Source organism: Stigmatopora argus, chromosome 8 (genome assembly GCF_051989625.1).
Source record: "Stigmatopora argus isolate UIUO_Sarg chromosome 8, RoL_Sarg_1.0, whole genome shotgun sequence".
Lineage (NCBI taxonomy): Eukaryota > Metazoa > Chordata > Actinopteri > Syngnathiformes > Syngnathidae > Stigmatopora > Stigmatopora argus.
This window is the reverse complement of record NC_135394.1, coordinates 14,030,458-14,058,174: the sequence shown is the minus strand read 5'-3', so window position 1 is coordinate 14,058,174 and position 27,717 is coordinate 14,030,458. Positions and strand designations below refer to the sequence as shown.

The 27,717-nt window shown below is 41.1% G+C and overlaps 1 protein-coding gene across 7 annotated transcripts in view; it reads left to right on the top strand.

Moving 5' to 3' along the window:
- Positions 1-2,192: 2,192 nt before the first annotated feature.
- Positions 2,193-27,717, top strand: part of lnx1 (ligand of numb-protein X 1) — a 43,976-nt gene continuing 18,451 nt past the window's right edge. For 4 of the 7 annotated variants that reach the window (XR_013301250.1, XM_077606722.1, XM_077606720.1 and 1 more), the window contains exons 1-3: positions 2,264-2,400; positions 8,844-9,185; positions 10,548-10,982. Coding sequence is in view for 6 of the 7 variants with exons in the window: in XM_077606722.1 (XP_077462848.1) it covers positions 8,908-9,185; positions 10,548-10,982 (713 nt within the window). In the remaining variant the exon portion in view is untranslated. Of the gene's footprint in view, positions 2,211-2,263; positions 2,401-8,843; positions 9,186-10,547; positions 10,983-15,865; positions 16,428-27,717 lie in introns of those variants that run through there. The other 3 variants (XM_077606721.1, XM_077606723.1, XM_077606725.1) reach the window with 3 other exon arrangements.

Sequence of the window (27,717 nt, the reverse complement as noted above, 5' to 3'; positions counted from 1 at the left end):
GCTATAAAACAAGATTTTGAGTGTTTACATAAATAATATTCCTATAAATTGCATAAATGTTAAAGTTATCCATTCATCACTTCAATTTTTAAGTATTATTACATAATAATGTGAAATTTGCTGTATTGAAATGAGTTTTTTTACATTGTAAAGGGAAATTTATTAAGGCAAATTAATTTGCTTAAAAACTCTCATGCAAACAAGATGATAAGCCAATTTTATGAGCTCATTGGCTGCCATTGACGGCCATATACATCCAAGACATGTTTTCTGGGATCAGGGAGCAAATATTCAAAACAGTTTGGACATCTATCGCCGCCATTGGAATCGATAGCCAAAACAGCAACCAAAACCGACGACATAAATCAAAATTGCACTGCCCCAAATGCGTGATTTCTATTCATACATCAGATATTTTTTCATCTTTTTCAATCTTCTTTATCACTCCCTTCGCAGAGATGGACAATGTTTATTTACTCTCTATCTTTTTATGAAAACTTTTTATCGTTTGCTTTCCTGCCTCCTCGGACAAAAAAAAAGATTTTTATCACAACGTGACCTTGAATGATTTAACAAAAAAAAAATGCTTGCTGCATTCAAAGTGATAAAAGGACACAAAACAATTGATAAGCGAATTAGGTGAAGTGGCATACTAAGCGTCATTTTAGAAATGGCATAAAGATGAGTAATGCAACGCTGTTGTGGTCCCGATTGCCGTTTCCAGATGGGAAACATTTGTCAATTTGTCACTTTTATGAGCCTTGGGTGCCCGCCTATCGTTTTGGATGCACATTTGGACTCAAAAACCACATTACTGACGTTATGTAGACAACATTTGTCCTGTGAAATGCCTTGTAAGCAGATCAGCCGCAATTGCGTTTGCAAACAAATAGTCATAAAATACAAGTATGTTTATTTCTGGCAGAAAGAAATGATAAATGTCCAGAAATATAAATGGGATTTTTAACCAATGAATTCAAATTACACGCCAAGTGAATTAAGATGGAACACGTTTTGTACATTTTGAATTTGTTACGAGTTGTCTGTCACTGTCAAAGGCAGCCAATGTTGTGTTTTTTTAAAGATATGATTATTTTTATTATTATTGTTATTATTAATTTCATTATTATTATCATTATGATGATGATGATGCTGCTGTTGATGAGGAGGATGATGATGAGGAAAATGAGGACGATGATGATGACGATTGATGATGATGATGATGATCATTATTATGATTATTATTGTTATTATTAATTTTATTATTATCATTATGATGATGATGTTGATGCTGCTGCTGATGATGATTATGTTGATGAGGATGATGATGATGATGATGATTATTATTATTGTTATTATTATTATTAGGATCATGATTATGATTAGTATTATTTTTTTATAATCAGGATTATGATTATTATTAATTGTATTATTATCATTATTCTTATTAATACTATTATTATTAATTTTATTATTATCATTATTATTATTATTATTATTACCATTATTATTATCATCATCATTATTATTATCCTCATCATTATTTTTATTATTATTATTTTGATCATTATTATTTTTGTCATTATTATTATCATTATTACTATTATTATTATTATCATTATTATTCTTATTATTACCATTATCATTATTATTATCATTATCATTATTATCATCATTATCATTTTTTATTATTATAATCATTATTTTTATTATTATTATTATTTTTGTTAATATTATTATTAATAAGAATAATAATAGTAATAATAATAAGATTACAGTGTTGCATCCTGCAATTGGTTAACCCCTGATTCAGGGTGTCCCCCTGGTGCCCATAGTTGGCTAGGATAGGCTCCAGCACCCCCCGCGATGCTTGTAAGTAAAAGCAATTTACGGCAGTCTGGGTTCGATCCCCAATCGGTTTCCACGTGGTTGCGAGCTTGAGTGAGTTTTAAAAAATACTTTCAAACAGAAAACAACCTGATAATTTTTGGGGGACTTTTAACATTTCAACTTTTTCACCCCCCTAAAAAAATAATGTTTGACTTTCCCAACATTCCTCAAATTCACCGTTGTTCCATTTTTCTTTTGTCTTCTATCTCTCCCCCGCTGGGCAATCAGGTCGGTCCAGTTCTCTTCTCGCCAACAGTATCACTAGCCCCGCCCCTTCAGCGCTTCTCTTCCTGCTTCGCACTCACCTTTCCAAGTCGCAGGTGAGCCGCCGCCTACGAAGTTTCTGCCGTTTTGACAATCCAGCCCCCCCCCCCCCCCCCCCCAGCTGCACCGTCGGGATAAAGTTTCTCATCCGCGACGGCCGGACTGGGACAAAGTCCTCCCTTTCTTCCGTGGTTTTGTGTTACAACTTTTACCTGTCCAGGTGAACCACCTTGCTCATGAAGTCATGTAAGTAGACTTTTTTTTGTTGTTGTTGCCTGTTCTTGACCATGACAGCGTTTCCGTTCATATTTGAGTTGTATTAAATCATTCTAAACGGTCTGAGTTGTAATGGCGTCTTGACATACTAAAATATTTGTAATTTTTTTGCCGTTTGTTGAGCCCAAAAAAGCAATGTTTCTGCTCAGAAATCATCTGTTTGAAATGGGTGGGTCGGCAGTATTCGTTCTAAGGAGTTTGCCGGGAGGAGACGTCTAATCCGTTTGAACTGGGGAGGGTTGGCAGCGATCATTTGAATGAGTTTGTCGATAGGAGATGTCCAATCTGTTTGGAAGTGGAACAGTGAATGAAGATTTGTTCTTGAAGTGCCAATCCTCCCTTTTTGAATGGATTGGACGCCTGTTGCTGTCACTTGCAGCTAATATGTTAGCATGATTGCTTCAATTATTTCTTGGGCTATTTTGACAAAAAAAAAACAGTTTTTAATGAAAAATAAGGTGTTCTCATTCTAAGTCACGTGTCAAAGTGGCGGCCCGGGGGCCAAATCTGACCCGCCGCATCATTTTGTGTGGCCCGGGAAAGTAAATCATGAGTGCCGACTTTCTGTTTTAGGACCATATTTAAAATGAAGAGTATAGATGTATATTAAATTTCCTGATTTTCCCCCTTTTAAATCAATAATTGTAATTTTTTAATCATTTTTTTCTGTGTTTTTTAGTTCAAAAATCATTTTGTAAAATCTAAAAATATTTTTTTTAAAAAAGCTAAAATAAATATGGTTTTAGATCTAGAAAAAGACTCAATATTCAGGGTTTTTAATCCAGTTCTTTTAATCGATTTATAAAAAAAAAATCTAAATACTATATCTATAATGGTCCGGCCCACGTGAAATCAAGCTGACGCTAAAGCGGCCCGCGAACCAACCCGAGTCTGACACCCTTGTTCTTAGGAGTCTGAATTATTTTGTTATAATAGATGACCAATCCGTTTGAACTGGGAGGTTTGGCAGCGAGTTTGTCATTAGAAGATGTCCAATCTTTTGGAAATGGGATGGTGACAGCGAATGAACATTTGTGCCTTAAAATGGATTGGACGTCTGCCGCTACCACTTGCAGCTAATGAGTTAGCATGATTGCTTCGGATAATTTTTTCCAGTTTTGACCACCAAAAAAACTACATTTTTGTTCAAAAATAAGATGTGCTCATTTTAAATACGCTGAATTATGGTGTTCACATCCAATCTATTTGAACTGGGAGGGCTGGCAGCGATTGTTTTTATTACCAGTTGACTTCCAATCCATTTGAACAGGGATTGTTCATTCGCTGCCTACCCTCCCTCCCACTTCCAATTGATTGGACGTCCTTCGCCATGGAGTTCATTTGTGAGATTTTTAGGTCTGCTTCTAATTTATGGGAAAGAAAAGAAAGGAGAAAATCAAGTGTGCTTTCCTGGAATTTTCCGTGATCCAAAAACATGCCCGGACAAAAGCGACTTGATTGCGTTTTGGCTCGCTCCACGTTCATTTGTCGCCGCGAGTAAATGTTTAGTTACTCATGCATCAAATAAACTGCCAGGTACTCCAAAAATGTACTTTTGCAAAATCCAATCTAGGGCAGCCATCTTGTTATCTTGTTGCAATTTTGAAGACTTTCTGCAATGATCTTGTTAGTTTCTCCTTGCAGTAAATAGCTTTCCAAAATGGGCTGCTCGCAATGTTTTCATCACGCGTCATTTTGCGTCCCCGTGGAAAAGAAATGGGGACCATAATACCGCAGATTTTTCTGGAAGGACGGCAAATTGTACCTTTTTATGTGCCTAGATAAAAGGTGTATTTTCCAGCCGCCACTTCTATTTTAGGAAACGGATTACGGCTCACGGGTTTGAAGTAGAGAGGTGTTTTCACATGCGTGTGTTGTGAAGAAGTAAAGCATAAAAAAAGGTGTTACTTAATTGACATATGATTAACTTGTCAGGTCGTTTCAGTTCACGAAAACATGGTTGACTTAATGTCCACATTAATGCCAACTATACGATTATGATTTATCAGTATGCTCACCACATTATGTCCTCCTGTAGTTCAAATTTCTCCTCTGTAGAGGACATTTGTAAACCTAAATATCATCCAATCGCATAACTCCTTTTGTGCTCTATAGAGGACATTCAAAGCTTTCCAATGATACCAAATTTCTTTGGCAGTATTCCAATTATACTTGGATTGGGGAATTTCAAAATAAATGTGATTGGACAACATTCGTCAGGAGGATAGTTGTTGTTACAATTGTAACTTCTTACACATCACATGATAATCACATCATGGTAATCATAAAGTTATACCAGAGAGCAAAAGCACCATATTTTGTACTTTGTTTCCATTTCTGTATAATATATAACTTGAATCTGCTATTCCCAAATCCACATTTGCACCCTCCACAACATTTATTAGTGTATTTCTTTGCATATACAGTGGTACCTCGACATACGATCTTAATCCATTCCGGGACTGAGATCGTATGTCGAGCTTTTCGTAACTCGAGCGAACGTTTCCCATTGAAATGAATTAAAAACAAATTCGGGGGGACTTCCCACGACAACGCACTTGTAACGCAACAAACAAATTTAAATTAACTTGGATTAATATATACAGACACACTCGAACATACGTTTAATGTAACTTTACACAAAACAGAATTCTAATTTTGTTTTAATTTTTTTTACCTAGGCGGTTTAGCTGTTTGCCACGCCTCCACCCTCACGTTCGCTATCGATGGGCTGTTTGCTGTTGTATTCCCTTCAAAATATTCCGAAAATGATGCACACAAATGTCCTCACAATAGGATAACGCACGACCACTTGCCAACGAGAAGTAGTCTTGAATGAGCGATCGCGGGAGCTAGCAGGCTAAGGAAGGAATAAAAGCCTACCCACGTATTGATTGTGGGTAATGAAGTTTTATTCTGAGAAAGGGTGCCATTGGCTATCGGTGTTGTGTGCACGAGTATACTTCATTAAAAAGACAATGATAAACAGCCTCTCATGTCATGGCCACCTGGCTTGGTCGCATCTCGAAATTTTGATCATATATCGGGCGAATTATTCGATCGAAATTCTCATCGTACCTCAAGCATGTCGTAGGTAGAGCTGATCGTAGGTTGAGGTACCACTGTATGCCGTATTTGTCGGTCATAAAAATGATAACTCAATCAAGGGTACGGCTTATATGCGCACAAATTAGACTTGTCATGCAGGAAACTGCAAGATTTTCCCTTCAAAGTAACACATTTGTACTCCCTATTAAAACCATGAATGTGGAGGTAAAAATTGTGAACCGGGGGCGGCTTATACGAGAGAAATTGTAAAATTCAATGATTTTAAGGCAATTTTAAGGGTGCGGCTTATACGCGGGGGCGGCTAATATGCGAGAAAATACGGTACTTATTTATTATTTCTTGATTTACTTAATTGTCTGTTTGTTGTTGTTATTTGTGCACTTTGTGGTAAAGCTTTAAATCTCATTATACTTGTATAATGACAATAAAAGCATTGAATTGAATTCAATTCAATTCCATTCAATTGAAAACAGGTCAAATTACAGCAAAGCATCAACGTAAGCACTCTAAAACAAAGTGCCGTCGGCCCGAAAGCGTTTTCCCCGTTTTGTTATTACAAATAACAAAGCAAGGAGTGTTTACTTTGCAGTCTATGAGTGTTTGTGTACGACATTGTAGGCTGAGTTATTGATTAAACGTCGGACTTGAACCACCGCGCCGATTTCTCTAACCCGCCCGCCCGCCTGCTCGGGGGGGCTCGCACGCTCTGCAAAGGCATGCGTGTTCACCATGTGCGTGTCTGGACTTGCGTTAGTGCGCTTGAGGAAAGACTTTTATTGCTTTATTTTCATTCCACATGCAGCTTGTAAGCCATTAAGCCCTCATTTTTAATTTTTAGGAGGGAGTTGAGAGTCGCAGAAATCTAATTGGATGCACTAATATTATGTTTGTATTGTGGTTTTTCATTAACCCGCACACTATGCGTAAAGCGGGTGTCAAAGGGGCGGGCTGAGGGCCAGATTCGGCCCGCTACATCGTTTTGTGTGGCCCGTAAAAGTAAATCTTTGTGTTTTATGATCAAATTTAAATGAAGATTATAGATGTGTAGAGAAAATTTTACTCTATTTTCTTTTTTTTTTTAAGTTTGAGACTACTGTCTTATGTGAAGGTAATAAAAAATATAATATATAAAAATAATGCTAATTTGTGCTTGAAATGGTAAACCAATTGATTACAAAGTCCCTAATGAGATTAAAATACTTAAATTTCTTTTTTACGGATTTTATTTGAGTTGGTAAATGAAACCTAAATATAAAAGAAATAATATATTAAAAAATATATCATTGTCAAATATTCCATTTCTTAATTTTTAGACAAAACAAACAAAAAATGAGGCCTTGCTGCATTCTTGAAGCTCTTTTTCTGAAACATAATTAAATATAAACTACAGTAAAATACATCATTTCTTTTATTTGTTATTATTTTGTGTTTAAGTGCATTTAAAAAAATAATAATCATATTTTAAAAGAATTGTTACAGCTTGTTAAATGGAAATAAATTAAAAATAGATATAGATTTTTTTTAAATTATCTGCTTCATCCCATTGGCTTCCATTTGCAATGATGATTCGATGTCAATTCTTGCACTCTGATTGGCTGAGAGCGAGTTAACGTTGTTTTTTTCGTATAATTAGAATGCCTATCCCTTCGGCGACAGCGATTTCAAAAAATCCCATCCCGTGATCGCGGGCTTGGAGCTTTTTAGGTTCAAATTGGATGGCCTCCCGTTTGCGCATTTGGCAGCAATTGAATTCAAACACGGAAAATCCCACTTAGCGTTTCATGTATCATCAGATCAGGCTGTCATTTGACAGCTTACAACGAGATCTTATTTCCTTCCTTCGGTTGACGGTGTCACGCTGCGGCCAAGTCCGAACCACGGGGTCCCGAAACCCAGCGGCATCCCGCGTAGACGCCCGTTGCCAAGGTGACGTTTGCCTAACGGAGCCCATCTGTTCGCGGCCCGCTTTCCGTATGACGTAAAGCCACGCGAACACACCGAATTGGCGTGTTGCTTACTTACGTGTTGCTTGGTGGATTAACGGAACAGCGAGCCCTCGCAGCCAGAATCTTTTGCAGTTATTTTTACGTTGGGTCACGGTCTTCGCGGTTGGGTTAAAGGGAGTCGAACTGCAACCACCGAGGGAGCTTGAAAAATTTAGCTGGCGAGGGCCTTGAAAGTTAAGCAGATGTGCTTTGATAAATTATCAAATTTCACTTAATTGGAGGAGAAATCTGGTTCATTTATCTATGCCCATTGATGAATAATGACGGACTGAGACTGGCTTGGAAGGAGGCGTCGTATCAGTTTCTAGCAAATTCTGCTAGAAGTAGGCGGTTGAATAAACTTTTTGGTCACTTGCGGTTCATTTTGGGGCATTCCAGGTCGCCTTCTGGTGATTTTGGGGCATTCTGGGTCACTTCCTGGTTATTTTGGGGCATTTGCGGGTCACTTTTTGATGGTTCTGTGTCAATTGGGTTATTTTGGGACATTTGCGGGTCACTTCCTGATGGTTCTTTGTCAATTCCAGGTTGTTGGGCAATTTTGGGTCACTTCCTGGTTATTTTGGGGCATTTGCGGGTCACTTTTTGATGGTTCTGTGTCAATTGGGTTATTTTGGTACATTTGCGGGTCACTTCCTGATGGTTCTTTGTCAATTCCAGGTTGTTGGGCAATTTTGGGTCACTTTCTGGTTATTTTGGGGCATTTGCGGGTCACTTCCTGGTTATTTTGGGGCATTCCGGGTCACTTCCTGGTTATTTTGGGGCATTGCGGGTCACTTCCTGGTTATTTTGGGGCATTCCGGGTCACTTCCTGGTTATTTTGGGGCATTCCGGGTCACTTCCTGGTTATTTTGAGGCATTTGCGGGTCTCTTCCTGGTTATTTTGGGGCATTCCGGGTCACTTCCTGGTTATTTTGGGGCATTTGCGGGTCACTTCCTGATGGTTCTGTCAATTCCAGATGGTTTTGGGGCAAATTTGGGTCACAATGCTGATTGGGGTGCGTTTTTAGGTTAATTATTGTAGTTTTTAAGTTATTTCATATTGATTTTAAGGCAATTCCAGGTCACTTCCTGATGGTTTTGATTGAGGTTTTATCTATTTTAGGTCATTTCGATACAAGGGTACTTTGTCTTGATTGCAGGTCACTTCATGATGATTAATGAAGATTTCACGGCCACTTCGTGTAGATTTTGGACAAAAATGGATTATAGTCGTGGGTTTGAATCCATCACAGTCAATTGAACCATGCAGACTTTCTTTTTCTAGCGAGCATGACGACTTTAATGTATACAAATTGTGTTTATTGCTTGACTGATGTTCCAAACCTGGTCTTTCCCTAGAAAAGTTCCCGGACTTCAATGTCCGCCTGCGTGGATCTAACCAGAAGCACATCCTCAACTCACAATGGCGGAGGCCTCGGCGCCGCCTCTGGACGAGGAGGCCGCATGCCACATCTGCCTGAAACCCCCGGATCAAACTCTAGACACGCCCTGCGGGCACACCTTCTGTCAGGAGTGTCTGTCAAGCTGCCTACTGGAGAGCGACCTTTGCCCGGTGTGCCATGAACCACTCCTGCTGAGGAACGGTGAGAAACCCAGCCTCCTGGTGCAAAAATTGCTGGACAGGCTGACTGTAACGTGCCCACGCACAAACGTCGATGCGCTAGCGGACTCTGACGACAGGTAGGAAAGTGGTGCCCAGTGTTTAAATGACCTCTTTTGGAGATTATTCTTTCCTGTGTATATAGATTTTTTTCCTTTGTGTGACTTTTCATTGTTCCATTTACTTTATCTGTTGATTTCCCACACTTACTGTCTCCTTATTCGCTGCCTCACAGCTGTTTCTCATTGTCTAGTCAACCCCAATCTGGGTATTTAAACCCCCTTGTCATTGTCAGACCCTTGTTGGATCGTCTGTTTATGCATACCTGTTTTCCTTGTGTCTCCGTACCCCCCCCTCGTAAGTTACCGTATTTCCCACACTAAAAGGTGCAACTAAAAGACTTCAAATTTCTCAAAAAGCCAGCAGTGCGCCTTATATATGGATCAATATTGGTTAATCATTTTTATGAAATTCCCTTTAGCACAGCCCCACTGAGTTCCTGTATAACATAACCACTACTACTATTACTACTACTACAGCTCCATCTCGTGGATGTAGACCACAATCCCCAACTACTACTATAGCTCCATCTCTATTTTTACTACGACTACTACTTCTACTACTACTATTACTACTACTACTATTACTACTACCACTACTACTTCTACTACTACTATTACTACTACTACTATTATTACTACCACTACTACTACTTCTACTACTACTATTACTACAACCACTACTACTACTTCTACCACTACTACTTCTACTACTACTACCACCACTACTACTACTTCTACTACCACCACTACTTCTACCACCACTACTTCTACCACCACTACTTCTACTACTACTACCACTACTTCTACTAACACCACTACTACTACTACTACTACTGCTACTACTACTACTTCTACTACCACTTCTTCTACTACTACTACTTCTACTACTACTCCTACTACTACTACTATTACTACTACTACTACTACTACTACTACTACTACCACTACTACGACCACCACTACTACTACTGCGTCTTACAATCTGGTGAGCCTTATCATTGCCTTATTATGAAAACAAATTTTAAGTTAGGCCAATCAATGAATGTGTGCCTTATCGTATGGAAAATACGATCGGTATGTCTTTTGCTTTTCTGTCACTTTGTTAGATTAGATTAGAACTGTATTTCATCCCGTATTCGGGAAATTTCCTTGGTTGCAGTAGCAAGACAGACACAGAAGATATTGTAGACCTAGGTAATAAAAACTGGAGCTACACACAGGAAGTCCCCAAGGTGGGGACCTTCTGCTCGATCCTCCTAAATTACTTCTCTCTGGTTTTGTGTTCATGTTTTGTGTTTATGTTAAATGACTCCATTCCTCCACTGACCCTCGCAAAGACCTAACGTCCCCGTTCTTAACAACTGATCCCTCCGTTTTCAGCGGGCGTTCCGAACCCAGCGTGGCGATGGACGACGCCCCGCCTCCGCCCGCTACCTCGCCGGACCCGGGGCGTCGGTCCCCACCACCGGACTTGTGCGCCTCGTGCGGCCACAGCCACCAGCTGGAAGAGAACCACGAGTATATTTACAAAGACGAGGTGGACAACGACCTGGTGTGCCACATCTGCCTGCAACCACTGATATGGCCGCTGGACACGCCTTGCGGGCACACCTACTGTCGGGAGTGTCTCACCAGCTTCCTGCTAGAGAGCGACTTCTGCCCGGTGTGCCGAGCGCCCCTCATGCTGCAGACCTGCAGGAAACCTAGCCTGCTGGTGCACAAGCTGCTGGACAAGCTGAGTGTCATTTGCCCTTTCAAGGATCACTGCGTTCAAGTCCTGGCCCGGGGGGACATGGAGGATCACATCAAGAGCAGGTAAGGAGGCCGGCCGGCCGGACCACCGACGCTTTGCTTCCTGCAGCGGGGGTGTCCAAACTATTCCACCGAGGGCCGCAGTGGGTGCAGGTTTTTGTTCCAACGGATCCGGCACAGGCAGTTTAACTAATGAGGCTTCTTCGGAAAACCGACAAAGAACTGATTAAACTTTTAAGACAGTAAGGTGAAAATGTATCCTCTTAATCGGGTGAAATGAAAACCTGCACCCCCCGCGGCCCTTTCGGACTGGTTTGGACACCCAAGTCCTACAGCCAAACTCTGAGGGCAATTAATTGGATTGGATTGGATTGGATAACTTTATGCATCCCGTATTCGGGAAATTTTGTTATCACAGTAGCAAGAGGGTGAGGATGCAGAAATAGGAAAGGCATTTTAGACATAAATAGATAGGTAATAAGTAAGTTAATAAATAAATACATCAATAAATATATAAATAAATAAGCATGTTGCTGAAATATATATATGTATACATTTCCACATACGTGTACATACACATATATACATGCATACATACACATACATATATAAGCACATATATACATACATACACAGATGCATGCATACGGTAGGTTTTAACACTCAGCCATTTGTTTTGTTAAAGAGCCTGACAGCTGATGGGAGGAAGGGTCTGCGGAAGCGCTCCTTCCTGCAATGAGGGTGCAGTGAAAAATTCCTTACTGTGGATTTTATAGAATACGTATTAAGTCATAAAAGAGGTTCATGCTTTGATTATAAAAGAAAGAATAGAAAGATGTTCATTTAATTGCCGCATTTACGGACTATAAGTCGCACTTTGTTCGTAGTTTAGCTCAGCCTATGACTTCATTGTCTTTCTTTTTTTTGCCAACAGCTTATATTTATTTTAGGCTATAGTTATTAAAAAAAAACTGTTAATATGTTACATTAGCAGGTGTTTATTTTATCTGTCGTTTATTATTTTACTACAAATTTGACGTATAATGTTGCATACTCCAGTACAACATTTCTTTAAATTTGTTCCCTTTCATTGTGCGTTCTTTGGCTTATGCAACTAATCCTCAAGATTTATAGTCCAAAAAATCCAGTAATTTTATTTGACTATACTGTTATTTATTTATATGACTATTTTTGTCTATTTTGGCTTTGCTGCGGTGACACGTGAGTTCATTTGTGCTTTCAATCTGGCGCCACGAACTAATCACAAAAAGGCTACTATATATACATAGAGAAAGTTTAAGCTCCCATGTAAGATAGTCGTATTTCATCCTATCTGGCCTGTGTTGCCCTGACGAAGCACTTTCCTGTAAATTGCACAACTTTTGCTGCTGTGCCCAAAAGGGAAAGCTTTCATCCAAACTAACACAGCTCCCATGTTTATCCAACATTAAGAGCACTGTGTTTTGGTTTCCTCTTGGTCGGGCTGTGTTTTCATTAACGCTCATTAGCAAGCGGCTGGCCCGGAGGCCTGGGAGATGATTAAGATAGTTTATCGCACACCAGCGAAATACCCAAAGAGTCTCGCCTGCTCGGCTCTTTTTTGAAAATGAGATTTTTGGGTGTTTTTGTCATTTGCATGTTTGTAAACTTTTTCCTCCGGGGGAAGAAAGGGCCAACTTGAAATATTTCCATTTATATTTGTTTGAGTTTGAGGTTGGTTTATTTAATAAGAGGCAGCACATATTAATGAACATCTTCATATTCATGTTAATGAACATATACGTAAATATGTAAGATTGTAGCCGAGGGCTAATTTACTTCTTTAGTCCCTTGTGTAGGTACAAGATAAACGATGACACACACAAAGCACAGTTTTAGACAGCGTTATGATCACAATTTTGTTCGTCTAACAGCCAGGCTTTAAAATGATTGGCCAAGAGGTATGTTAATGTGTATTGAGTTCCGGGTATGAAGGTGTTTTGGCTGAATGCACTCTTTTTAAAGGGAACTACACATTCACCTCTAGAGCCAGCCCTTGTTGATGTGTTGGAATTTGTTTGTACAAAATCTTGCAGTGGAGGAGGAGCTTTGTGTTGGAAGATTTTGTAAACTAAGGTGGCATCTGCGAGGCGGGCGAGTTGTTAGCGCGTCGGCCTCACGGCTCTGGGGTCCTGGGTTCAAGTCCACGTCTACCGGGTACTCCGGTTTCCTCCCACATTCCAATTGGAATGAAAACCTGCACCCACTGTGGCCCTTTGAGGACCGGTTTGACACCCCTGCTCTAGATCAAGGGTGTCAGACTCGGGTTGGTTCGCGGGGCGGTTTAACGTCAACTTGATTTCACGTGGGCCGGACCATTTTAGATATAATATTTAGATTTTATTTTTTATAAATGGATTAAAAGAACTGGATTAAAAGCCCTGAATATTCAGTTTTTATAGATCTAAAACACTGTTTATTTTAGCTTTTTTAAATATATTTTTAGATTTTACAGAATGATTTTTGAACTAAAAACACAGAAAAAATGGATTAAAAAAATACAATTAGTATTGATTTAAAAGGGGGAAAATCAGGAAATTTAATATACATCTATACTCTTCATTTTTATTTGATGCTAAAACATAAAGTCAGCACTCATGATTTAGTTTCCCAGGCCACACAAAATGATGCGGCAGGCCAGATTTGGCCCCCGGGCCACCACTTTGACACGTGCTCTAGATTGTCCCTAGTTATTGGTGTGAGTGTGCATGGTTGTCCTTTGTCTCCTTGTACCCTGCGATTGGCTGGCCACCGATTCAGGGTGTCCCCCACCTCTGGCCCGGACACAGCTGGGATTGGCTCCAGCATCCCCTGCAACCCTAATGAGGATAAAGCGTTTCAGAAAATGATATAAGATGAGGTGGCATCTACATATTTAACTGTATTGTCCCAGTTTTTAATATGTGACAGTGGTGCTGCGTTTTTGGTTTTCTGTCCAATACTTTCAGAGCTTGCTTATAAAAAGCCAATCGTAATCCAGTAAAAAAAAAGGTTGGGTTTAAAAATGAGTTTTAAGTCGTTCCTCGTTCAGCCCGCGCAACCCAAGTTTGACACCGTGCTTAATACCTCGCATGACTTCTCACAAAGTGACTGAAAAGAGAAAGCAATTATTAAAGCATTACTTCATACGACACCCCCTCACTCGCTCGCAGTGGGAGGGGCTGACGCCACCGTCAAGCCGCAATCTGGCAACGGGTCAAGTGTTGTCATGGCCCAGACCGCCGCGCCGTTCCATCTGTTCGTATTACTGCCTTCATGCTTGTTGATTCCTACTTGATACCGGAGTGTGGATGAATAGTTCGGATGGAACATGGGATGGATGTAAAATGGATGCCATATCTTCCCCACTTTTTTTGTGGGGGTCCATCATGCATTATTCAGCACACACATACCATAAATGGCTTCGATTTGCATCTTTTTTGTCAAATTGATGCTAATATAGCAACACGGCATGGTGATTATTACAGCAAAGTAAATTAGAGAAGGAATCGAGCTGCCCAGGGTGGGAAATTAACAAGGAAAATTGGGACTTGAGCACTTCCGTGTCGTGTTTCGGCGCGTTAATGTCGAAAGCTATTAAACGACTCCTCCAAGGGCCGCACTCCAACTGCGTCCTGTCCAAATTTCCATTTCCACGTGTCCCCCGCGGACGGGAAAATGCAATGTACCCCATATCCACACATTCAGCCTGTCTAACGGCCCATAAAATATGTTATGCTACATCTGTGTTAGGTTTAGCAATTACGAAAACCGACGGCTGTTATTGTATAGATTCCGATTGGCGTCCAAAAATTCGAACAAAACCTCTGGCACGAAACTTTCATTCTTCATTTTCTGAACCGCTTATCCTCACAAGGCTCGCGGGGGTGCTGGAGCCTATCCCAGCTAATTACAGGCACCATCTGGGGAACGCCCTGAATCGGTGGCCAGCCAATCACAGGGCATACTGAGATGAACAACCAGTCACGCATACCTATGGGCAATTTAGAGTGTATCATTCAGGGGGTGCTGGAGCCTATCCCAGCTAACTACAGGCACCATCTGGGGAACGCCCTGAATTGGTGGCCAGCCAATCACAGTGCATAATGAAATGAACAACCAGTCACGCATACCTAGGGGCAATTTAAAGTGTACCAGTCAGGGGGTGCTGGAGCCTATCCCAGCTAATTACAGGCACCAGGCGGGGAACGGTGTCCAGCCAATCGCAGGGGCACAAGGAGACAAAGGACAACCAATCAGACCTAGAGGCATTTTCAAGTGTTCAACCAGGCTCCCCTGCATGTTTTTGGGAGGTGGGAGGAAACCGGAATACCCGAACAAAACCCACACAAGCCCGGGGAGAACATCCAAACTCTACACAGGAAAATCCGGACCTAGGATCGAACCCAGAACTGTGATCCCCGACGCCCTAAACACCCATCCAATGAACACAGTCCGTCAAAATAAATCGACCGTCCCTCATCCAACGACCGAATATCGTTTGACTGGATTTTAATCTGCAATTCTAACACCTGCGCTCCCCATCGTTGCCTTTGTGTTTCACCCCTGTCGTCTCTTTCTCACATCCACTCCGTCCAATAGGCAGGTTCATTCCCGCCATCAATCCAATCTGCTCCACAGTGAGCGGCCCATCGATGAAGAGGCTGCGGGGGGGGTTTGATTCCATCCTCCTCCCTCTCTCTCCTCCGGAGGCCAATGCGGAGGTTGCACACGTGTGTGCGCCTGCCTCCGCGCGTGCGTACGCGTGCGAGAAAAGAACCAATAGCGACCTCGTAGCAAGGTAGCCCCCCCCCTTCCTTCTTCTTCTTCTTCTTCTTCTCCCCTCTCGCTTGGTTTTGGTCCGCTCCATCTCATCAGCAACCCCCACCCCCCTCCCTCCTCCTCATTGGTTTCTGCTGCAGTATAAGTCACAGCCTGCGCTCTTGTCTGGAACACACACAGACAAACACGCGCACGCATACGAGCGCAAATCCTCTTACAACTGGCCGCTGCCCAGAGCAGATTAAACGGGGCGGCTGCACATCCCCGATTGTCGTCCAAATGTGCCACCTTCCTCCTCCTTCTTCTTCTTCTTCTTCTTCTCCTGGTTGCACTTTGTCCTCCTCTAACACAGTGGGACCGTCTTCTTCCTCATCATCTGGCATCCTCTGGCCCGCCTGAGGCTGAGGAGCAACCCGGTCCGGTTCTGCGGGGAAGGAAAGGATTTCCATTCTGGCCAGATCAAGGGGGCCGCCGGAGCTTCTAGAAAACGGGGGGTCCGGTGTAAAGTAGTGGAGGTGGAAGAGGAAGACGCGGAGGGGGGGCTGGAGGGTGGCAGCGCGGGGGGGCGGGGAGTAGTAAAAGACCAAGAGGGAGACAGCCAGGGAAGGAGGCGACCATGAAGGCTCTGTTGCTGTTGGTTCTGCCCTGGCTCAGTCCGGCCAACTACACGGACAATTTGGGCAATCTGCATATTCTCTATTCCGAGCTGTGAGTACTAAACCCCAACCCCCGACCTCATGATATCAACATCCCAACCATCTACCCGCCATCCTTCCCATTCCATGCCAGCGTGACCGCCCGGAACGTCCTCTCGTCCGTCCGTGCAATACGGCCAATCGGAGCGGGGCGCCCGGAGTAGACGCGCTTTTCAGCCTGCGGGTAGAGCGGAGCGCTCTTGGCGTTTGTTTGGATGCTGCAGATTTTAGCGGCGGCAAACAGACACCTTTCATGATACGGCGCTTTTGTCCCAAAAACAAAAACAAAATGCAGATTTGTTTTGGGGTCGTTTCTATACATGGTGTTCGCTATATTCAAAATCAAGTGTGGAAAACACAGTGGATGAGTGGTTTACCTTTATTGCCAAATAACAATTTTTCATCCGAATTGGAACCTACATACGTGAGCATCATATTTTGGGGCTTAATATTTGGAATATGAGGATAAAAGGGTTCAGAAAATGAGATGAGAAGAGAATATTTGGAATACCGTATTTTCCGGACTATTAGTCGCACTTTTTTTTCTGAGTTTGCGACTAATCGATGTGAGTGAAGGCAAAAATAGGGTTATATACTAGTTAAAGTATACATTTGAGTATGTAACAACTTGCTCTGAGTTTATCCAACATTTTCCCCAACATCAATATTGCATGTCAATCACCAAACACACCATACAAAATATAACATATCAAACCACTGCTGTACTCTTGTTAAATGAAAAAAAAATAGTCCAAGTGTCCAATCATTATGGTGGCAACTGTAAGGAAATGGCATCCTTTGTTTGGTAGGTCATTTTTCCTTGGAATGCTGTTGTCAATGCATTTAAAAACCGATGAATTGCTTGTGGAATGTAAATATAGTTGTTGGCCCATCGACTTCCTTGACATCCCATGGCGCATCACCACTGTGTGGGTTTGATCTTGAGGTCCACAAAGTTCCTCACACATTCCCGAGTCATGCCTTTTAGCTTTCTTGAACACTCTAAATTGCCTGGAGGCGCTAATACGAGCGTTATTGCCACCAGTCTGAAAGGAAAAAGTCCATATTCTACTTGGTACATGGTCAATTGGTCGCCGGTCTTTTGGTCACTGATCTTTTGGTCGCCCGGAAGGTTATTGATAATTACCATTTAAATCGTTGCTCAAATTCCCTAAATACAAACTGTGAATTACTATTTAGTCATACTTAATGCCATATTAATTATTAGGCTAAAGAAAAGCTCCAAATTTCCCGGACTTGTATTGTTTTTTGTTGGAGAACTTGTTAAGACCCTGACTGACGTCGCTTCTTAAAGGGACAACACATGTACATACAAACTCTTCTACACTCACACGTCGGCTCAGTGAAACTGCTCATGGCCATTGTTGGCTTTGATTGATGTGTAGACCGTGTTGTTTTACCTTGTTTTGTCGCCGGTCTTTTGGTCATCGGTCTTTTGGTCGCCGGTCTTTTGGTCGCCCGTTGTTGCGGTCCGGGCGACCAAAAGACCGCGACCAAAAGACCGGCGACCAAAAGACTGGCGACCAATCAACCGCACACATTCTACTTCAACTACCGTATCCTCAGATGAGATTAGACAAGAGGCTTTAAGGTCACTTCCTGTACATTTTACCCTCCATCTGCCAGCACGCACACCCGCTTGTCTTCTAATGGCACCCGCTTACTGTATGTGGGTCAGTTTGAGCCAGGCGAGCTTCGGGGGGGGAATTGTCGGAGTCGGCAAGGGGGAAGCGTCTGCCTCCCGTGACAGCCGCGATCGGTCGATTATGATGTGACCAACGAATGCGGACGCCGTGTTTTTCCGGCTGACTTGAGAGAGTGACCGCACTCCATTTTTCTTCGTTGTCCAAGCTGACATGTTTGCCCCTTTGTTTTGTTTTTTGCTTGGCTTTCGCCTTTCATACAAGTCCTCGATGATGTTAACATCGTGTAGAATGATCACGGACAGGTGAATATGAGATCCAAGAGGACCCAGAGGGCTATAGTGGAATTTCGCCAAAGAAAAAAAATCATTTTCGAAATAGAAAGTAATTGATAGGTTCATTAATAGTTATACTTTAATAAAAGAAAGACATCGGAGCACATAATCCAGCGTTATCTTGCAAGTGAGAATCAATCCTGACTCGTCCTCGTCACAGATCATTCTCCAGAAACTAATTCTCTCCTGCCCATTTAGTTGCATTACAATCAAAACAATTAAGGTTATTTTATTCAAAACAATTGCATAAGTGTTAACCCGAATAACACAATTAAGGTCAAAAAACAACTGCAACAACAATTGCATATCAGGTATTCAAAACAACAATTAAGGTCGGAACTCAAAAACAACTGCATAAGAATTTAAACAAGCAAGCCTCCATTCAGCAAAATAATTACATATTAGGTGAACCGAGCAACAGTATTTTAAAACAATTTGCGAGTATTGATTCGATGGTACACGGTCAATTGGTCGCTGGTCTTTTGGTCGCCCGGAAGGTAAGTGATAATTACCATTTAAATCGTTGCTCAAATTCCCTAAATACAAACTGCAAATTACTATTTAGTCATACTTAATGCCCTATTAATTATTAGGCTAAAGAAAAGCTCCAAATTTCCCGGACTTTTATTGTTTTTTGTTGGAGAACTTGTTAAGACCCTGACTGACGTGGCTTCTTAAAGGGACAATGCATGTAGATACAAACTCTTCTACACTCACACGTCGGCTCAGTGAAACTGCTCATGGCCATTGTTGGCTTTTATTGATGCGTAGACCGTGTTGTTTTACCTTGTTTTGTCGCCGGTCTTTTGGTCGCCCGTTGTCGCGTCGGGGCGACCAAAAGACCGCGACCAAAAGACCGGCGACCAATCGACCGCACACAGATTCGATAGCCATCTGCTGAAGAATTCCAAGTCAAAACAATTTAAGAGTCCTTCACAGATCATCATTGCGAACTTGCGACTGGGTAAAGAGTCGAGGTTTTAATCCAGGTCAACAGTCCTCGGGTCCAGGGACTGGGTGAGCTGTCAAGTCAACAGTCCTCGGATCCAGGGCAAAACAATTAATCGTCCTCGGAGCCGGCTGCAGTGGGAAGTGTCCTTCGGTAACAATCATACTAAGCGTTTGTCAAGCTTATAATGCCTAATATTTCACATATACATATAATGATTAATATTCCACACATACATATAATGAATGACTAATACTTCTTCGTTGTAAGCACATATATAATAGTACCCAAAATAACTCCAACAGTAATAATATAAAAAAGGCAAATGCAGTAGAAGCCCACTGATTCACAGGCAGCAGTTACCCTAACAATTACATTCTTGTTGTCGTCCGTCTGTAGTTTATGAAGTCAGGTTTTATGTGTGGATTGGAAAAAATCACAAGCCTACATTTGGACTCAAACATAATCCCACTGAAAACGATAACTCAAAATCACAAATCGGCATAACTCAAAGAATTGCACTCAAACCTACACAATCAATCACATTGGAAATGGCAACTCCGAGTAATATGTTGCATAACAATGACACACCCACTCAGAACAGTTGCACTAAAAGCCTACATCTGGCATGACAATCTCTCTCAAATACAATAGCTCTTAAAGTTAAGGATGCCATAATCCCAAACCTACATAATCGTAATCAAAATTATTGCTCTCAAAGATGGACATGGCATAACATTCTCACTCAAAACGGCAACCTTTAAAATTCAGTGTGGCATAACAATCACACACAGGTACATTCGAAACATGTCATAACAATCATATTCGAAAACAATACATTAAAATTTTGTGTGCCATAACAATCATGCACAGGTACAATCAAAACATGGCATAATAATCACATTCAAAAACAATACGCCAAAATATTATGTGCCATAACAATCACGCACGGGTACAATCAAAACATGTACTAACAATCACATTAAAAATCAATACATTAAAATATTATGTGGCATAACAATCACGCACAGGTACACTCAAAACATGGCATAATCACATTCATAAACAATAAATTTAAATTTTGTGTGAAATTACAATCACGCACAGGTACACTCAAATAATGGCATAATAATCACATTCAAAATCAATACATTAAAATATTATGTGGCATAACAATCATGCACAGGTGCACTCAAAACATGGCATAATAATCACAATAAATCAAAATTTTGCGTGAAATAACAATCTTGCACAGGTACACTCAAAACATGGCATAATGATATCATTCAAAAACAATATGTTAAAATATTATGTGCCATAAGAATCGGGTACAATCAAAACATGCATAACACTCAAAACATGGCATAATAATCACATTCAGAAACAAAAAATCAATTTTTTTTGTGGCATAACAATCATGCACTGAAATAACGCCATAATAATCACATTCATAATCAATAAATCAAATTTTTATGTGGCAAATAAAGTCATAATAATCACATTAATAAACAATAAATTAATTTTTGTGTGTGGCACAACAATCACACACAAGTACACTCAAAACATGGCATAATAATCACATTCATAAACAATAAATCAAACTTTTGCGTGAAATAACAATCATGCACAGGTACACTCAAAACATGGCATAACAATCACATTCAAAAACAATACGTTAAAATATTATGTAGAATAACAATCACGCACAGGTAAACATGTCATAGCAATCACATTCAAAACAATAAATGTGGCATAACAATCATGTAACTACGTCCTTAGACAAACTTCCCAAAATAGGTGTGGCATAAGAATGTCACACTTGTGCACCAATAAGAATTCCAACTCAAGCCAGGTTTGAAATGTGTATTATTAATATCGTCATACAGTCCTTTTCCAAGCCCGCCCCAAACTCCAAATGTCTTTTCCCCTCAAAGGCACAACTTTTTAAACGCTACCATTAACTTGGCAACCCAGCCGACCCTTCATCCCGCATCTGCGGGGCTTTTGATCAGGCTTCAGCATGGACGCACCCCAACACGATTAGTAACCCCAAAGGCACGCGCTAGCTCGATCCCGACTGTAACGAGTCAGTGGTTCTACAGCAGAGGTTCCGGGTCATAAGGTCAAACCATCTCATGACTCGATCTCTAAACTAATTGGACTTTTTGTCTTTCCTGTCTCATTGCATTTAAATGAGATAAAAGGTTACCAAATCCAACATCTAAAAAAGAAACCCTTCAAACCTAATTTCCGGCAGACGCTCGCCCGATGACGTACGACTGACGTCCTCGCTCGCTGCCTGTCAAATCGTGTATTCTGTACTCATTTATTCCTGGCGCCCAGTTGGCCCGTTTCCCTCGTAAAGACACGCGGCGACAACGTATCAAAACTCTAATGCCTTCCCCTGATTCATTTAAGTGCTTTTCGTCACCCGGAGGGCTCAGGAAGGCTAAATCCGTCAACCTCCGCCCGCAAATGTCGTCTCTTTTGCGCTAGGACGGAGCGTTTTCGGCAGCGGGGTGTAAGTGACAGCGGTCCCGCTAATCCCTCACGCGAGTCCCGTGAGCGCCGGGACTACGGGGTCAGGGTTGGCCGGGACTGACCGCCCCGTCAGCACGTGGGAGGGCGGTGGAAAAAAAACAGGATGCCGCACGGGAGGGGGGCGGTAAGAGGTAGAGATGAAGGCCAAAGCATTTTCTACGATTGGTCTTTCTCTGTTGAGAGGATTACGGCAGTTCAAGTCTGGGTAATTTGGCACAGTTGCACAGACAGGTGGATGAATTGGCCAAGGGGTAGGATGGGTGCTAATGCAGAGCTGCCAAATATTACGCTGGTTTTTACCAAACTACAGTGGTACCTCTACATACGAGCACCTCTACATACGAGCACCTCTACATACGAGCACCTCTACATACGAGCACCTCTACATACGAGCATTTCGAGATACGAGAAAATTTCGAGCAAATAATTGTTACGATCGCGCCGCGTCGTCGGGAATGGATTAGGACCCAGGCGCGGGAAGCAGGAGGGGAATCGAGGCAGTTCAAACAAGCTTCAAACAACATCTTTTAATAAATCAACTGGGATCTACAAATTAACAATGGTTTGGAATCAAAATTGCAGCATGCTGGGCGCATGCAGGAACAGAAGTAACGATCCGACAATGGTACTATGACTCATTGATCTTTAAATACCAAAACAGGAAGCAATCAGCAGATTGACCGCAGCTGCTCTCTGACGGCACGTCGGGAGGGACAAACAGGCCGCTCCTGACAAGAATTATCTCTAGATACGAGAAAAAATTCGAGATTTGAGAAAGCCAGGTGGCCAAGACATGAGAGGCTGTTTATTATTGTAGCGGACTGTCTTTTTTGCCGCATCTATTTCGTGTATAACAGATATCTACAAGCACTGAGCGGAGCGTTGCATTTTGTTTTTAGTTCATTTCAATGGGAAAACGTTCGTTCGAGTTACGAGAATATCGACATTCGAGCTCAGTCCCGTAAGGAATTAAGCTCGTATGTAGAGGTACCACTGTACTACGTACGCATTTGTATAAAAATTGCGAAAAATCGAGCTGTTTTTTGAGCAATTTACATGAAAAAAATTGAAAGGTTGAACGTTTTCGTTTCTGACTTACATTTTGAAACGCGAGGTTGTGTTCTCAATAACTTTGGCACGTTCCGTTATTTTGAAAGTAGCGTGCTCACTACCTTTTTTAAAGACAGGTGTGCGTTCTCATCAGTTGTTTCAAGCAGTGTAAATGGGTGTTAGCTAAAATCCGAAACTGGATTAAGAATTGATTAGCTGTTTTTGTTTTTTATTTCTTTGCAAGAATATCCTATTGAAAAAAAGCAAACTATTTGAAAAGCATTTTTTTGGGGTAACAAAATCTGAAAATTGTCGTTACCAACTTTGAAAGAGGATTTTTGACGTTTGGCATCGCTGGTATTGGGTTTGGAAAAAAAATAGTTTTGTTGCTCTCTTGCAGTGTAGAAAATGAATGGATGGCTAGTTTTACTTTTGTCGTGATGGTCACTTTTCAATCTCATTTGACATTAGTGCTGGTCCATTAAAAACAATTTCTCATTTTGTTCTTGTGATGGTGGAAGTTTACGATGTTTTCGTGCTTCACTTCACTGACGATGAAAAGTCACAATCTCGTCCTTTTTTAACGTTTTTATTTGATTTCATCTAATGATGGCCTGAAGCATATTCACAGAAAAGCCAGGGTAGCAGACTGGGTTTGATTCCCATCCACTCCCAAAACCAGGCAACCACCCGTACACCGTGCAGTCCTTTAAACGAAATTAGCAAGAACTTCTGGTACTTCCTGCGCTCTTCCATTTGGTTGACAGTAAGCCGACACCCTTGCCATCTCCCAGTGCAATGACGAGGCCAGCTTCGTTCATGATGGGACGTATTGATTGGGCGGAAAAGCCATGAGTCAGTTGAGCAAGCACGCCAAAACCTGCTGAGAACACAAACACGCCTTTTGACAACGGCTGTTTGCACTCATTTTTTTAAATTACATTTTAAGTCTGTGTGAATACATATAGATCGATTGGTTGATGTACTGAAATCGGCGCAGTCATTTCCAATGGTTGTATATTCTACATAACATGCGTCAAAGTGGCGGCCCGGGGGCCAAATCTGGCCCGCCGCATCATTTTGTGTGGCCCGGGAAAGTAAATCATGAGTGCCAACTTTCTGTTTTAGGATCAAATTAAAATGAAGAGTATAGATGTATGTTCAATTTCCTGATTTTCCCCCTTTTAAATCAATAATTGTAATTTTTTAATCCATTTTTTCTGTGTTTTTAGTTCAAAAATCATTTTGTAAAATCTAAAAATATATTTTAAAAAGCTAAAATAAATATTGTTTTAGATCTAAAAAAAACTTAATATTCAGGGCTATTAATCCAGTTCTTTTAATCCATTTATGAAAAAAAAACTATTATATCTAAAATGGTCCGGCCCACGTGAAATCAAGTTGACGTTAAATCGCCCGCCCTTGTTCTACATGCAAAAAATAACATTGTATTTTTTATACTGTATTGTCTTTTCCGATTGTAGTTTCGACCTACACGCATTGGTAGTTGAACATCCTGACTACTGAGCTAATGAAGACATTTTCGACAACATTAGCGGGCTGTCAGCTAAAGATAAACTCAATTAGCTCAGTAGTCAGCATGTTCGACGACCACAGTGGAGCACAAACAAAGAAGCCCATCGACATCACTGTCATGGTTAAATTGTAATGCTTTTTACAATAGTTTTTGGTTCATTGGACTGAAAACGTATTCACGTTTCATGTTTTTTTTATTAACAACAATTCTGGCAACCACAGTTGCCCATGCGTTACGGTAAACTTAATATTTGTACGGTGTAGTGGTCGGCGTGGCTTAGTTCTATTCTTGGAGACTAAAATGAATGAAGAGTTAAGGCGGAATGTAAGTACTGTACCTGAAGGTCACCTGTCCGATCGGTGCCTGGAACCTCATCTCAAATGCCAGCTGCTCCTCGTGCAGCAGATGGGACAACGTTTCGGATCCAATCAAGGCGCCGTCCTCTGATTAACACCTCTCTAATACGCCATTAACGGGATTACCCTGCCGTTATCTCACTCCCGGCGGCCGTCCCAACTCGACTCGGTGCATCTGGCGTGTAGCCGTGTGTCCAGTGCGTGATCAAGAAGCCACCGTCCCGACTAATCCAACTAAGACTGCTTTTTCACCACCTGCAGTCTTGTTTTGCACTTTTTTCGATGAGGCTGGCAGCTTCTGCCAGGCAGTCTTTCGCCGTGTTTTTCAGCGAGCAAACGCCACGGGCGTCCTCCAGGCTGGCAGGGACACTGCAGCTGTTTTTTTTCCCCCACAGTATTTTTTTTAAACTCCCATTCAACATTCTACATGTCAGGGGTCACTGATGCATTCGCCGGCAGCGCCAGAAAATTGGCCGTCAAAGTCTCAAATTGGCAACTGCGGGTGCTGATTTTTCCAATCAATAAATGTGAGAGGGGAAGTAGTGGGATGCTTTTAGAGGATTTATGTGTTGATTTGTGATTGGCTGGTGGCGGGCAAAAGACGCAATTTTTTTAGATGTTGAGTCATCTGGAAATAGAGGAAGGTATTGATGGGAAAACTCAATGTGAGGGGAATTTCTAAATGATTAATCGAGACGATTGATCGAAACGATTGACCGAAACGATTGATCGAAACGATTGATCGAAACGATTGATCGAAACGATTGATCGAAACGATTGATCGAAACGATTGATCGAAACGATTGATCGAAACGATTGATCGAAACGATTGATCGAAGCGATTGATCAAAGCGATTAATCAAAGTGATTAATCGAAACGATTAGTCAAAGCGGTTAATCGAAACAATTAATCAAAGCGATTAATCAAAACGATTAATCGAAACGATGAATCGAAACGATGAATCGAAACGATTAATCGGAGCGATTAATCGAAACGATGAATCGAAACGATGAATCGAAGCGATGAATCGAAACGATGAATCAAAACGATGAATCAAAACGATGAATCGAAACGATGAACCGAAACGATGAACCGAAACGATGAATCGAAACGATGAACCGAAACGATGAATCGAAACGATGAATCGAAACGATGAATCGAAACGATGAATCAAAACGATTAATCGAAAGAGTTGTTGGCGAATTTGATACTCAATTAGTTGCCGATGTGGCGGGCCGATCAACAAGAAACAATCGTGTTTCCTCTTTTTTGACACCGAATCCAATTTCTCACCGTAAAAACGGACACACTTTCCATTTTAAACCCCCGAGCGCTTTCCAAGCACGCCCCCAGCTGCGGCCATCAGCGGGTAATTTGCCACGCGGTGTCGTTCGTCAACCGGAGAGCAAGAGTATGTGGGTTAGGACGGATAATCCGTTGGCGCCCCAAAGCCGATTGGAAAGTCTCACAGGCTTTGATGACTTGTGAGCCCGCTGTTTATTTCCCATCTCAAGAACGCCACTATGTACTTGTGTTGCATCCGGCCACGCCCCAAAGCATTGTGGGTCATTCCGATTTCCCCCGGGGGGCTCCCGCAGCGTAGCTTTTGAGCCTTATCCCGCCACACGTTATATAACGAGACAGGGATGCTTGTTATGGATGTCGTGCACAAAAAAATTAGTTTTCAAGAAGTGTAATGTTCAAAAATATGCGTCCTTTCAAAGCAGACACCATTCAGTCAGTCATACATTCCTTCTGATAGGCTGTGGCTTTAAACTATGAAAAATAAAACAGGAATATGGCTGCTTGAAAGATGCTCTCTTCCCTTCAATATGAGAAAAAAAGCTATTAATAAAGGCGTTTTTACACAATAGCTGAAGAAAGCGCTATTTTGCTTTGACGATGCTAAATATATCGCTTTGCTGATTCTCCAATCGTGCCAATGGCAGAATTTACATTTCGCATATATCAAATACATTACAAAAACATTTGGGGAATGTGTATAGTCGTAAGTATATGTAGATAGAAATATAATTAAAAAAAATATATTAAAAACTTGTAATTGAAAAAAAATTCATAATATAATAATTTCAAATCAATTCTAAAAATCCAAAATCCTCAATTAAGAAAAAGGAAAAAAAATATAGAAAATGTAATTGAAAAAAAAATCCTAATATAATAATTTCAAATCATTTCTGAAAATCCAAAATCCTCAATTAAAAAAAAGTAAAAAAATATATAAAAAATGTAATTGAAAAAAATTCATAATATAATAATTTCAAATCATTTCTAAAAATCCCCAATCAAGCAAAAGGAAAATAAATAGATAAAAAATGTAATTTAAAAAAATCATGATATAAAAATAATTTCAAAATATTCCTAAAAATCCCAAATTCTCCATTAAGAAAAAAAAATCCAGAACATTAATTAGAAATAAAATTCAAACACCATTCTGACTGAAATGAGCCAATGAACAAAACGAATATTTAGCAATGATTTTGTAACTTGAATCTTATTTTCATACATTGGAGCAGTTAAATTATATATCAAAGGGTTTTGTAACCTGAAAATTTCACAAGTAGAATCATTTGTAAGTAGAGGTACCACTGTATTTAGGTTCAGAGAAAGCCAACTCCACCCCCAATCCTTCGCCATCGACAGTTAAACCCGCTTTCCCGCCACGTCGATAGCTCGTACTGCCTACGAACGAAAAAAAACTGCTATGCGCACCCCTTCAGCTCTGAAGTGGATTGACATATTGCTCTATTCAACCACTTTAGCGGGTTAACTTCCATGTTGGCGCACCGACATGCTTGATGGCATTCAATTTACTAACTGAACGAGCAGGAATAACTCTCTCAGGCAGGCAG